Below are 14,609 nucleotides of genomic sequence, written 5' to 3'. Positions count from 1 at the left end.
ATTTGTGGCCTATTTTTCTGCCAGCAGCGAGAGAATAGCAAGGCCCTCCAAGGGCTCTCTCACCAACCTCTTTTAGTACAGTGGTTCTGCTGTCAAGAAGTTCAGCCCACTGCTTTGTGATGCCAGAGAGAGAGAGAGAGAGAGAGACAAACCGCCAGAGAGAGAGAGAGAAAAAAAATCAGAGATAGCGAATGGGGCAGAGAGAGGGAAAGCAAGATGGAGAGAGAAAAACAGAGATAGACAGAGAGAGAGGAAGCAAATGGGAGAGAGAGAGAACATGTAAGATGAAGTGAGAACGAGAGAGAGAGTAAGCAAAGAGCATTTTTTTGGCCCGGGGGCCAGTGAATAGTGGTTGCCATGGCAGCATGTTACCCACGACCCAGTTGAGCAGGGCCTGTAGCTAGCTGACTACATCCCTCCACGGCTCCTCGCTTCCCTTCCCACGCGTACACAGCAGAAGGACATGAACTCCCCCTCGGGGTTCAGAGCAGAGGGTTCAGGGATGGGGACATGACTCTCAACCTCAACCTGAGCATGGTCTGAACGTTGTTCAAGCAAAGTGAGACTGAACAGGTAGAGGAAAATGTGCGTGGTCCAACAGTGGTCTGAGCACTCTTGTCAGCCGGTCCCAATTCACTCTCTACCCCTTTCCTTTGGCACTTCAATGCAGATCTGTAAGATGGAAGCAATATATCTCCACCACTACACTGCTCATACCTATCCAGACACTTCAGATCTGCAAACATCAAACAGGTAAGGACGGTGAGGGAGCGAATTGGGACCAGCTGTGAGAGTACACTAAAGCTGTTGTGACTGCGTTTAGAGCGACAACAGACAGAGAGAACTGTGGCTGTGTGACTACATCTACATCCATTATTCATTAGCCAGGTGATTGGTTTTGGTTTTATCCCATTTGGAAAATGGGCCATCCCCAGCCAGAGGAAAAGCCACTTTAACGTTCATACGTTGATGGGTAAAAAACTAAAGTCCTGCAAAAGGACACATCTATTTAAAATAGCTACTGTACTTGATAGTTTTCCAAAGGATTTTCCTCCTCCAAATTATGAGTCCCATTATGACACGACTAGATATGAGACGTTACAGTGACACAGCTTAAAGCAAAATGTACGACATATTTTTAAACTATACATTGACTAGTTTTAGCGTCTAATAAAGTCGGTTCTCTTGCCTCATGGACTATTCAAGTTCAGAAGCTCCGTATTCATTATAGGACAGCTTCCTCTTGCATTGCGGGAAGATTCCTAACAGAGCTCTGTGGATCACTAAGAGAGACACATCTCCTCTCTACAGCAGGGGAAAAAATGGCTGCTTCAATGAGGCGTTGATGAAAGAGAAACCCCATCTGTTCAAAAAGTAAACAGGCTTTGGGTAGAAAAACAGGTACACGACACGTGTCATGATTTGAGATGATTAGAATTTTGGTAAATGATGACTAATACTTTCAGCATGTTCTGATATTTTAGGCTACTCTGTGTTTCTCACGTAGATAGATGTATGTTATATCCTTATTCTACAACTGCCAATCACAATAATATAGACCAAATAAATATTGTGAAATCCAACGGTTTTAACGACACATGACAGCATGTTTCGGGCTATTTCTGTCGGATATCAAAGGACGGTACAGTTAGAGGATCACATGTGAAAAGTGACCTTCATCAAACTTCTCTGCCATATCCAGAGAACCTTTCCCCCTGAACCTAATCTGGTCTACATCCTATAGCCAAGTCCTTACCCTGGTCCAGCATTAATATGAAGGACAACGGGCAACAAGGTCAGTATCTACTCACGCATAAGTAAGTGTAATGAAGTGTACAGCTTTTAAATCCCCCCTCAGCACTTGTCTACTACACTCCTATAATTTGATCAATCCTTCATCCCAGCAGTGATCCCTAACCGTGTGCACTTACTGTAGCCTTCACTCTTTAGCTGTCTGTCTCCCTGCCTGCCTGCCTCCCTGCCTGCCTGCCTCCCTGCCTGCCTGCCTCCCTGCCTGCCTGCCTCCCTGCCTGCCTGCCTGCCTCCCTGCCTCCCTGCCTGCCTGTCCACCCCCATCAGCCAGTGTACTGGTATAGGAAGTCTGGGATAAACCTAGCCAGCTGTGCAGGGGACTCCCATCATACACTTATGCACACAGAGAACTAGCTCTATGCAGTCAGGCACATGACATACAGTGTACATCATGTACAATATACCCAGCTAGCACATTAAGGTTCTTGGAAGTTATGGGAAGAAATGTTGGTTTCCCATTGATTCTGGGAACAAAGCTATACGTTTCCTGGCCGGTAAAGCTGAGAACATTCAGCCTATTCTGGGAACATACATTTTTACATTACAGGGAGGTTGAGAACATTTTACTATTATTACCTGAAAGTTTTATCAACTCATTTGCTTAGGCATGAATCATGCAAACACATTTATTGTGTATTGTGGCACGGCATCAGTGAGATTTGAATTTATGATCTTCTGTTCTCTATCCATGGATTTAGTCCACTGCGCCACCAGGATGGAGCTAGCATGCCATGTTATTTTTCTTTTAACTCAAAGCTGTTCATTTTAGTCTATTCAAACAGACCCCATTTCAAATGAAACAAGCACTCATTAAGATCAGATGTGGCCAATTAGTGGGTGCGGCCAACACACCTGAAAATACTTAACAAGACAGAGGGAGTTTTGTTGAGGCTGAGAATAGAATGTTCATATTTTTTTATAATATTCTTTGAACATTTCTAGCATTTTCATGCGGTTTTTATGGAACGTTTTCCAAACAATTCGAGCTTCTAATTTTAAAAATCCGCTTTTCCAGAAAAAAGTATCTCCCCGTTGCCGCTTGTTATAGACCCGCCTCAGCCCCCAGTTGTGCCCTGGACACCATATGTGAATTGATCTCCCCCCATCTATCTTCAGAGTTAGGTGACCTAAACTGGGACATGCTTAACAACCTGGTCATCCTACAATCTAAGATAGATGCCCTCAATCTCAAACAAATTAGCAAGGAACCTACCAGGTACAACCCTAAATCCGTAACCATGGGCACCCTCTTTGATATCATCCTGACCAACTTGCCCTCTAAATACACCTCTGCTGTCTTCAACCAGGATCACAGCGATCACTGCCTCATTGCCTGCGTGCGTAATGGGTCCGCGGTCAAACGATCACCCCTCATCACTGTCAAATGCTCCCTAAAACACTTCAGCGAGCAGGCCTTTCTAATCAACCTGGCCCGGGTATCCTGGAAGGATATTGACCTCATCCCATCAGTAGAGTACGCCTGGTTGCTCTTCAAAAGTGCTTTCCTCTCCATCTTAAATAAGCATGCCCCATTCAAAAAATGTAGAACTAAGAACAGATATAGCCCTTGGTTCACCCCAGACTTGACCAGCACAAAAACATCCTGTGGCGTTCTGCATTAGCATCGAATAGCCCCCGCGATATGCAGCTTTTCAGAGAAGTCAGAAACCAATATACACAGTCAGTTAGGAAAGCTAAGGCTAGCTTTTTCAAACAGAAATGTGCTTCCTGTAGCACTAATTCCAAAAAGTTTTGGGACACTGTAAAGTCCATGGAGAATAAGAGCACCTCCTCCCAGCTGCCCACTGCACTGAGGCTAGGAAACACTGTCACCACCAATAAATCTACAATAATCGATAATTCCAATAAGCATTTTTCCACGGCTGGCCATGCTTCCACCTGGCTACCCCTACCCTGGCCAACATCTCAGCACCCCCTGCAGCAACTTCTCCAACCTCCCCTCCCCCCTCTTCTCCTTCACCCAAAACCAGACAGCTGATGTTCTGAAAGAACTGCAAATCTGGATCCCTACAAATCAGCTAGGCTAGACAATCTGGACCCTCTCTTTCTAAAATTATCCGTCAAAATTGTTGCAACACCTATTACTAGCCTATTCAACCTCTCTTTTGAAATGCAAGTTAATAAACAGATCACCGATCATTTCGAATCTCACTGAACCTTCTCCACTATGCAATCTGGTTTCCGAGCTGGTCATGAGTGCACTTCAGCCACGCTCAAGGTCCTAAACGATATCAAAGCGCCATCGATAAAAGACAGTACTGTGCAGCCGTCTTCATCGACCTGGCCAAGGCTTTCGACTCTGGCAATCACCGCATTCTTATCGGCAGACTCAATAGCCTTGGCTTCTCAAATGACTGCCTCGCCTGGTTCACCAACTACTTCTCAGATAGAGTTCAGTGTGTCAAATCGTAGGGCCTGTTGTCCGGACCTCTGGCAGTCTCTATGGGGGTGCCACAGGGTTCAATTCTCGGGCCAACTCTTTTCTCTGTATATATCAATGTCGCTCTTGCTGCTGTTGATTCTGATCCACCTACCTTTACACAGACGACACCATTCTGTATACATCTGGCCCTTCTTTCACTGTGCTAACAAACCTCCAAACGAGCTTCAATGACATACAACATTCCTTCCGTAACCTCCAACTGCTTTTAAATGCTAGTAAAACTAAGTGCATGCTCTTCAACCGATTGCTGCCCGCACCCTCCCGCCCGACTAGCATCACTACTCTGGACGGTTCTGACCTAGAATATGTGGACAACTACAAATACCTAGGTGTTAGGTTAGACAGTAAACTCTCCTTCCAGACTCACATCAAACATCTCCAATCCAAAGTTAAATCTAGAATTGGCTTCCTATTTCGCAACAAAGCATCCTTCACTAATGCTGCCAAACATACCCTTGTAGAACTGATTATCCTACCGATCCTCGACTTCGGTGATGTCATTTACAAAATAGCCCCCAACACTCTACTCAGCAAACTGGATGTAGTCTATCACAGTGCCATCCGTTTTATGACCAAAGCCCCATATACTACCCACCACTGCGACCTCTGTGCTCTCGTTGGCTGGCCCTCGCTTCATATTCGTCACCAAACCCACTGGCTCCAGGTCATCTTTAAGTCTTTGCTAGGTAAAGCCCCGCCTTATCTCAGCTCACTGGTCACCATAGCAGCACCCACCCGTAGCACGCGCTCCAGCAGGTATATTTCACTGGTCACCCCCAAAGCCAGTTCTTCCAGTTCTCTGCTGCCAATGACTGGAACGAATTGCAATTTATTTTTTATTTTTTTAAATCACTGAAGCTGGAGACTCATATCTCCCTCACCAACTTTAAGCATCAACTGTCAGAGCAGCTCACAGATCATCGCCCCTATGGCCTATTTATTACCTACCTCCCTACTCTTCTACATTTGCACACACTGTACATAGATTTGTCTATTTTTCTTTTCTGTTATTGACTGTACGTTTGTTTATGTGTAACTCTGCATTGTTGTTTTTGTCGCACTGCTTTGCTTTATCTTGGCCATGTCGCAGTAAATGAGAACTTGTTCTCAACTGGCCTACCTGGTTAAATAAAGGCTTTTAAAAACCTGTCTAAATGACTATCGCACCTTAGCACTCACAGTTGTAGCCATGAAGTGCTTTGAAAGGCTGGTCATGGCTCACATCAACACCATAATCCCAGACACCCTGGACCCACTCCAATTCGCATACCACCCCAACAGATCCACAGATGACGCAATCTCTACTGCACTCCACACTGCCCTTTCCCACTTGGACAAAAGGAACACCTACGTGAGAATGCTGTTCATTGACTACAGCTCAACGTTTAACACCAGAGTGCAGTCGAAGCTCATCACTAAGATAAGGACCCTGGGATTAAACACCTCCCTTTGAAATTGAATACTGGACTTTCTGACGGGCCGCCCCCAGGTGGTGAGGGTAGGCAACAACACATCCGCCATGCTGAACCTCAACACAGGGGCGCCGCAGGGGTGTGTGCTTAGTCTCCTCCTGTACTCCCTGTTCACCCACAACTGCGTGGCCGGACACGACTCAAATACCATCATTAAGTTTGCTGATGACATGACAGTGGTAGGCCTGACCCCCGAGGACAATTAGACAGCCGACAGGGAGGAGGTCAGAGACCTGGCAGTGTGGTGCCAGGACAACAACCTTTCACTCAACGTCAGCAAGCCAAAGGAGCTAATTGTGGACTACAGGAAATGGAGAGCCGAGCACACAATCCTCCATGTACATACTGTATTACCTCAATCAAGTTTTAATGTCACATGCACAAGTACAATGAAAGGCCTTTCTTGCTAATTTAACCAATCACCCCAACTACCTCGTTCCCCAGTACACTGTATATAGCCTGTATACAGTATAGAGTTGTGTTACTATTTTATTTTTATACCTATTAATAGTCATACTTTTTAACTGCATTGTTGGGAAAGGGCTCGTAAGTAAGCATTTCACGGTAAAGTCTACACTTGTTGTATTTGGCGCATGTGACAAATGACATTAGATTTTTTTTAAATCATTAACACTGAGCAAATGACACGCGAACCCATGCAAGCATAGTATCATTCCTATGGTGAAACCAGAGGGGTGAGAGTGTGGTCTACCCTTGTCCCTCAATCCTCAAGGTAAAGATTACGGTCCTCAGCTCTGAGACATTACATGAATGTACGGCTCAGAAGGCTCCGTGCATTGTTTGCAGCTGTGTCACATTAATTCACCAAAATGTAAGTCTGAGCCTCCAGCCAAAGGGTCTGGTAGAGTCTGAATCGGGGTGGCAATGGGATGGCAGTGGGCTTATGTAACAGACTTAGCTAATGCCTTTTCCCATGCCCCTGTCTTGTGATTATGGCCATTCACATGGTCAAACGAAGCATTTCCATTTTCACCAATGTCCTCCTCAGGTCAGAGTGAGTGGAGGGAGGTTTTCATACCTCACTGGTAAGGATGGACACTGGCCCAATGTGAAGTCCTGTCCATTTCTTACAGATGCCAATGGATGGAATCAACAATGGACTCCACAGCAGAGATAGGACCACCATTCTTAGTGGTGGTTATTTTCACATGAATACAGATACAAGTGAACCAGAGTCTAAAGAGAATGGTTTAACTAACAATTTGGGAATAACACATAGTATCATGCAGCCCATTTCCATAGAATAGATTTCCATTCAATGTTCCCACTAATACACCATAGTCCTCTTTGTCTTTCTCTCCATTTCCCTCTCTTGTAGTCACCGGGCAAAATCACATTGGCTGTCTCTCTTTATGATCCTGGATGTATTGATGTCATCGTTAACGATGACGAGAGTTAAATCGGGCACACTGAGGTTTATGGGATGTGAGTGGAGCGAGCAGATTGGGCATCAGTAGGCGATGGAAGAGGGCCAGAGAGACTGGCACTGCATAGGAACAATGCATGCTGTGCCAACCTGTCACTCAGTGCTATTCATATACCCACATACAGAGCATACTGTAGACAAAATGAACACACAGCATAAACATACTAACATCCACACAGACATATACAAAGGACTAAAACATACATAATTGAATTCACACAGACTAAGGAGCTGCATGTGGATACACTCCTACTAAAATACACATTTTATGCATGCATGAACACACACACACACACACACTCCCCAGGTGGAGGCTGACAGTGTGTGTGTGTGTGTCAGAGAAATCAAGAGAAAAACGGTTGAAGGGCTTGGAGATTAATTAAGATAGTGGAGATGAGAGAGAGATGACAGTGCGAGGGTGACGGAGGGATGTAGCAAGCTGAATGAAAGAGCAATAGGAGATGAGAGAGAGCGACAGAGAGAGAAATTAGGAGAGACTGGGTGGAATAAATGAACAGAGAAAAAGATTGAACGGGGAAGATGGGGAGAGAGAGAGAAAAAAACATATAGCCAGCAGCATGAAAATCCTGCCAAGTGAAAGCATCACTCATAGGAGAACCCTTTTTGGTTACAGATAGAACCCTTCTAGATAGCACCTTTTTTTCCTGAGAGACCTGCGATGACAAACACGACATGAGAGAGATACCAAGCCAACACACGAAGAACTAGGAAACCTGCTCACACCTCCCTCACCCCTTCTCATTCCCACCTCCACCTCCCCCCACGTCCATCAAACAGGCCTCCTGAAGGGGTAGGGACCTTTATATACACAGGGCCTCAGCTGGACCTTTCCGGACCCTTCTGCAAGCTGAATGACTGTGTTGGTGAGTGTTTGTCTTGAACATGCCCTTATAGCACTTCCTTGGCTACATATGTTGTCATGGAGATGGCAGAACGCCACCCTAGCCACTCTGTGACATCGCGCCCCGCTCACGCCGATAGAGGCATAGTCTCATCAAGAAAACAAAGACACCTAAGAAGTTCTCCATTGATAATCTTAATGAGACTCATAATCAACATTGGTCACAATATTTCACATAGGCCCACTCTCAATACTGTCATCACCATTGAATGTGTCTCAATCAGTACGTTTACATGCGTAGTAATAATTGTATATTAAACTGATTATGGCAGTAGGCAGATTATGCAATAGTCATTCATCTGCTTATCTTCCTTCCTCTGCTTATCTTAATTGGGGTAAGGTCAAAATCGAAGTAAGCATACGGCGATTAAAACACATGGTTTTCTGAGCAATTTTGCTAAATATTAGGATATGTAAAGAACTTAAATCGGCGTTCCAGCTGTGTATTTGATCTGTGCTTGTGCTAGCATCAGCCGAGCGAGCCTCTCTCTTTAACGCGAGTGATGTGAGTTCGGGACAACTGAATGTATGCGTCTTAAAGTATACTGAACAAAAATATTAATCGCAACGTTCAACAATTTCAAAGATTTTACTGAGTAACAGTTCATAGAAGGAAATCAGTCAAATGAAATAAATAAATAAATTAGGACCTCATCTAAGGATTTCAAATGACTGGGCAGGGGTGCAGCCAGGGGTGGGAGCCAGGCTCACCCACTGGAGAGCTTGGCCCAGCCAATCAGAATGAGTTTGTCCCCACAAAAGGGCTTTATTACTGACAGAAATACTTCTCAACGTTTATTTTGATTGGCGATGTTCTGCATTTATCGAAGTCCCATCAGGTGGTCTGGTTTCAGATGTATCCATGTAAACAGGATTATTAGGGAAATCGTTCTTCTTCCAAAGCATGTAAACGTTTAAATCAAACTATTATATGAATCTGACTTTCCACAATAATTGCATTATTGTGTGCATGTAACAGCACTCAATGTAACCAGGGAATTTCACACACACACCCTACGGTGCTACATTCCAATGGCATTCTGCATTAACATCTGCTAACCACGTGTATGTGACCAATATAATTTGATTTGATGGCATCCACTTATCCTGCAGTTGGATACATTTCATTGAGAATCTTTACACAGAGGTTCAGTACAGTAGAGGGATTAGTACAAGGGAGCATAGCACTGCAAGTGCTCTGCCTGCGTTGTTCTACGACTCATACTAAACAGAACCCATCAGCGCTCCACAGATACGCCCCATCGCCGTGTGATCTGAAGATGTGGACGGCAACTCAGCGGAGAGTTACGTAAGAGAGAACATACTACCCCTGCCCCCTCCCTACTTTCCTGTGTGATACAGGGAGACTAGGAGGTTTATGCCTGGCTAAGTCAGTCTGACATCATAGAGAGAAAGAGAAGAAGAGAGCGGCAAATGGTGGCAGAGAGTGAGCGGAAGAGGAGGGAATAGGAAAGGCCAAAGGAGAGAGAAAGAGAGAGAGAATAACTAACTATCCTGTATTTTACAAAAGGGTCAGGGAGGAGTCCCTGTACTGAGGCACCGCAGGTCCAGATAGTAAGGATATAGCCTATAATCATTTAGACTCTCTCTCTCACAGCCTCTACTATATTGGAGTACAATGAAGCCCAACAAACTCCACCTAGCCTCGTCAAGGGGTTTGGCAGAAATACATGGAGGGATGCCAATTGGGTGTTCGAAATCCCAGCCAATGTGTGTGGTTGAGTTTGTCTTCAGCCTGAAAGGCGGGCGTGACAGATGTCAGCAGAGATGTTTTATAGGCTACATTGCAAGGGGCTGGGATGTCAGGTCACAGTCAGGTCACATCTCTGATCAGATTACATAATGAATTGTGACAGATGCTTCAACTGAGGTGTTAGGCCTACAAGAACGCTTTGGTTAGATACCTCAAGGCTGCCTGGTTGCCTGAATCTACAGTGCAACTGATGTTGTTGGATCCCCAATGGAGGCGAGGCACTTGGCACATACGAGACACAAACTTCTTACATGACATGGCAGAGCTTCAACTGCTTGCCCTACTCACTATAAATCTCTTCCATTTTAGAGATGCTGAGGATTATGGTGGAATGTCAACAGTTGTAGAATATACTCCAGTTGTAGATCGTGAAAACATTGCCAGCCACACAGCCCCTTCCCTCACTGTGAATGCCATCCACACCCATAACCAAAGCATAGGATATCATGTTACATGACTTTTGTAGAGATAAGCTACATATCCTGTAGGACGTTAGTTCTGCAAGTGTCATGTAAGATGATTCACCATAGGAGAACTTCATAAGGAGATGTTATACAGTGCTGGGGAAGCTACTCTGAAAATTTTATTTACCAAGCTACCAATTACTTCAAACTGAAGTTAAACGACACTAAAGCTACCCTTAAGAAAAACATAGGTGACTTAACTAAAGTTACGTTGACGTTGTAGTTCACTACCTCCAAACTACTTTTTGATCAATTCTAATATCTAAATCTGAAATGTCATAAACTAGAAGTTGCAAAAACAGACCACTGCGGAGTCAGATGTTAACATCATGTGTGATGTGGCCTATTAAACACAAAAACCTTTTTAAGCGAGAATTAAGCAGGTCTGATGCTGAAAAAGCAAGGATGCTATAGCCTACTTCACCCATATTTTCATTTAACAAAAACAGTAGTGTGTAGTTCCAGTAGTTAGCTACACTGCTATATACATGGCAAAATAGTAATTAACTACTGAAAACACTGTCAAGGTTTGAATTTAGTTTAACTACCACCAAGCTGCTGCAAAATCTATATGTACAGTTCACTACTCCCAAACACTGATTTTGTTAGTGTTAGTAATTATGGTTAGGTCAATGTAGGCTTTTTGTTGGCTATGGAAAGCCCCATGACATATTTATGTAGCATTTATGCCGACTGAATGTAAATCTCTATGTAAAACATATTCAAATGTAACCGCATCTGAACAACGCATTGAATGGATGGGGGATGGAGTGAAAGCCTTGGTGTATGTTGTACACTCTTAGAAAAAAAAGGTGCCATCTAGAACCTAAAAGTGTTCTTTGGCTGTCCCCATAAGAGAACAGCCTAAGAACGCTTTTGGAACACTTTTTTCGAAGAGTGTATGGTTAAATGGCTAGAAACAGGAGGATGGATGGATGGGGTGGCAGGGTAAAGGAGCAGCCCTGAGGACACAGCTTTAGCTGCTACATAACACTGCCCCCTAAGAACTGATTTAGAATCAGATTTGTGCATTCAACTCCTGACCTCAGCCACAGGGAGGTAATATAACCAGCTGCTATTAGATTTAGTAGGCTGTAGCACCTAAGGATAGCCTGTATAAAACATATTGATTGAAATAGTGATTGTAAAATAGTGTAGCCTAATTGAGGTGATGGACAATGCAGCCTGTTATCTGATTACCGAGAGGTAATGACTGGACGAGGGTGTTATTTTGCCCCAGTAGCCTATATCAAAAACAAATGTAATCCCTATATACATTCCTATACGTTGGGCAAATTGAGTCGGCCCCACCCCCTGCTTTGTAAATGGACAAAGGCAACGACAACCCATCATATATCGGAAACAATATTATGTCTTGCCTAAAGGCTACTATGTATAATTTGTCATTCCATGAACAATGATGGTCAAAAGCTGCTGTTTTTACGAGTGTTATCATGTGAAACGAGAGGACCGGGCTTGGTATGTGTCAAGTGGATCGGGACCCCAGTTTATGTGTCGCTGATCCCTTATTCACAGAGGGATGTGTTTTTTAAAAATCAACATCACACACGGGCGCCCTGCGCTGCATCCATCCTCTTATACTCGAACAAAAAACCCAAATCCTAATTTCTCTATTCTATAAGCCAAAGATAACAATGACTGTCACATTGACGACCTCGTCTACTGCAAAATCCCTTTGTGAAACGGTTATTTCGCAATGAGATCTCGACAGCAGTGGTCCATGCACCTGACCATTAGCCCACACCAATACGCGCACCTGAGACAAAAAAAAATACAAAGGAGACAACCCCGCCTTTGATGGGCCACACGACTAATTTATAATTTTCACATGATTGAAAAACAGGGTAATGGTGATTCTACATGGCTGCAGCAAAACAAAGCAAATTGGCATTAACTATGCTCCATAAAACCGAGAGCGCGCTTTCCGCCCTCCCCTCTATCTTGGTCACGCAAAACATGTCCAAATAAAAACCAACGTCGATAGGACACAAAAGAACATGCATGTTATTGAATATTCGTTGTCATTTGCAAAGGCTCTTAACAAAACAGATGCTCGAGCGAGCCACGGTGCAGGAGGAGAAAACAGCGCTTTTGTGTCACGTGAAGCGAAGCCATTGCAAGTAGGTTAAATCGCGCAGTAGTCTAACAGTGCGGTTGAAACGCGCAAAAATGCTACGTATCACAACTACGACCATTCCGTACCTTTGCTTTCTTCCCTTTCCTCTTGGTTTTCCTCTGTGGCAGACTCCATGACTGGCTTCGTCCCATCCATTTGGAATGTTTTCTTTTGAATACTTTTTCTCCCTGGCTTTTGGATTCTGACTTTGCTCACTCTTTCTCTCTCTCTCCCTCCCTACCTCACCCTCTCTCCCTTGCAAGCTTAGCTCCTCTGTATATACTAGGCTACAATCCCATTTCAAGATTCAAAGGTCTTGTCCGATTTTGCACAGATTAGTGGTCCCTAAACGATGCCAGCTAACGCTTTGGCTGTATGTCACTTGCAATCCCAATTTGGCAAGGGATAAAAACGTTGATCATGGCAGATTTTTGCGCGCCCACCCTATTTTATAGTATAGAATGAACTCAATCACATGACCCATCCCTGCCTCCAGACACATAGCATCTCTACACTTATGGAAAAAACGGTTCCAACAGGGTTCTTTAGCTGTCCCCATATGATAAATCATTTTTTATTCCAGGTAGAACCCTCTTTGGTTCCAGGTATAAACCTTTTGGGTTCCATGTAGAGCCCTCTGTAAATGGAATCCAAAAGGGTTCTTTCTACCTGCAACCAAAAAGGGTTATTCAAAGGGTTCTCCGGACAGCCGAAGAACCCTTCAAGGTTCTATATAAGGTTCTATATAGCACATTTGTTTCTAAGAGTGTACAGCTATATCACACAGGTGAGAGAAAGAAAACAATAGAAAGAGAGAGAAAAAAGGAGAGAGATACAGATAGTGAGGTGGTCACCCCACTTAAATCAGGGTTATAGGTTACTGCACCGCAGGCTGTATCTGCTAGCACACACATGCACCAATGTGCAAACTCACAGCACTGACACACAAAAATACACACACTTCAACGCTCACATATGCACTTGCACTAACGCACAGAAGCTATCACACAAAAACACACACCACCCACTCTCCATCTGGTGACTAGAGGGCTAGAAAGAGAGAGAGTGGGTGATCTACAGAGAGTAGAGAGAGGGAGGTGCGGGAGATGCAGGAAAAGAGGAGAGGGAGGAGAGAGGGAGATGCAGGAGAAGAGAGAGGGAGAAGAGAAGAGGGAGACGAGGAGAAAGGGAGATACTGAGAGAGAGAGAGAAAATAATACAGAATAGTCTAGGCATTATTTGATCTGTAGTTCTGGTGTATAGGCCTACAGTTTGGGGGATGGGGGAGGGTTACAGACTTTCCCATCCTAACAAAATATAAGATAATTCATGCTGGACAAAAAAATTACAAATAAAAAACTACATATTGAAGAAGTAACTCAACAGAACTACATATTCATATTTAATTTGAATTAATTTGCTCTGGGTACTTTTGTTCAGCTCGTTTTCTAATACACACACATCCTCAAACAAAGGGACGCCATCTGCCCCGAATCCTCTTAAATAAGGTATTAATTCTGATGCACGTGGCCTAATGCAGCTCAAACGCTTGCTGTCTAGCTGGACAAAGCCTAGTGCTCTGTCTGTTGTAGCAGAGGCACAAAACTGTCCAGGAAAGTGGCTTTCAGAGCACACACAGGTGTTTTACAGAATGTCATCAGGAGTCAGACTCTGAGGGTCCAATATGTGGTGGAAAAATCTTCACATGGAGGCTCAGGCTGGCTATCTGAGCTGAGCACTGGGCAGTGCAGTTTAACACTACAGCTCCTGAAGGTTGAATATCATCACACACACATGCACACATAGACATCCAACCCCACCCCCACACACACACCATCTAAACCAATAGTCATAGAAGGGGAGCAAACAGCAAACCTCCTGGGTGAACCTCAGGGTCCATTTCCCCCCACATCCAATAATCCCTTATGCTGGGTCACAGATTATGCACTTGTCCAGAAGATGAGATACAGTGGGCCCTGGCACTCTCTCCTCCTGCACACACATAATACACACACACACACACACACACACACTACACACACTACACACACACACACACTTTGAGGTTCGGATCCAATCTGTTCCAATTTAGGAGATATAACAGGTCAAGCCAATAC

At 44.2% G+C, this 14,609-nt stretch overlaps 1 protein-coding gene across 3 annotated transcripts in view; it reads right to left on the bottom strand.

The window, feature by feature from the left end:
• LOC129840693 (proteolipid protein DM gamma-like) overlaps positions 1 to 14,609 on the bottom strand; it is a 30,308-nt gene that overhangs the window by 10,309 nt on the left and 5,390 nt on the right. The window contains exon 1 of one of the 3 annotated variants that reach the window (XM_055908774.1): positions 12,579 to 12,962. The exons of the other annotated variants lie outside the window; for them this stretch is intronic. Within the exon in view, the coding sequence (XP_055764749.1) occupies positions 12,579 to 12,648 (70 nt within the window). The 5' untranslated portion in view covers positions 12,649 to 12,962. Of the gene's footprint in view, positions 1 to 12,578; positions 12,963 to 14,609 lie in introns of those variants that run through there. 3 annotated transcript variants of the gene reach the window in all.

This window comes from Salvelinus fontinalis, chromosome 41 (assembly GCF_029448725.1).
Source record: "Salvelinus fontinalis isolate EN_2023a chromosome 41, ASM2944872v1, whole genome shotgun sequence".
Lineage (NCBI taxonomy): Eukaryota > Metazoa > Chordata > Actinopteri > Salmoniformes > Salmonidae > Salvelinus > Salvelinus fontinalis.
The sequence above is the reverse complement of the archived record's forward strand: the minus strand, read 5'-3'. Positions and strand labels throughout refer to the sequence as shown.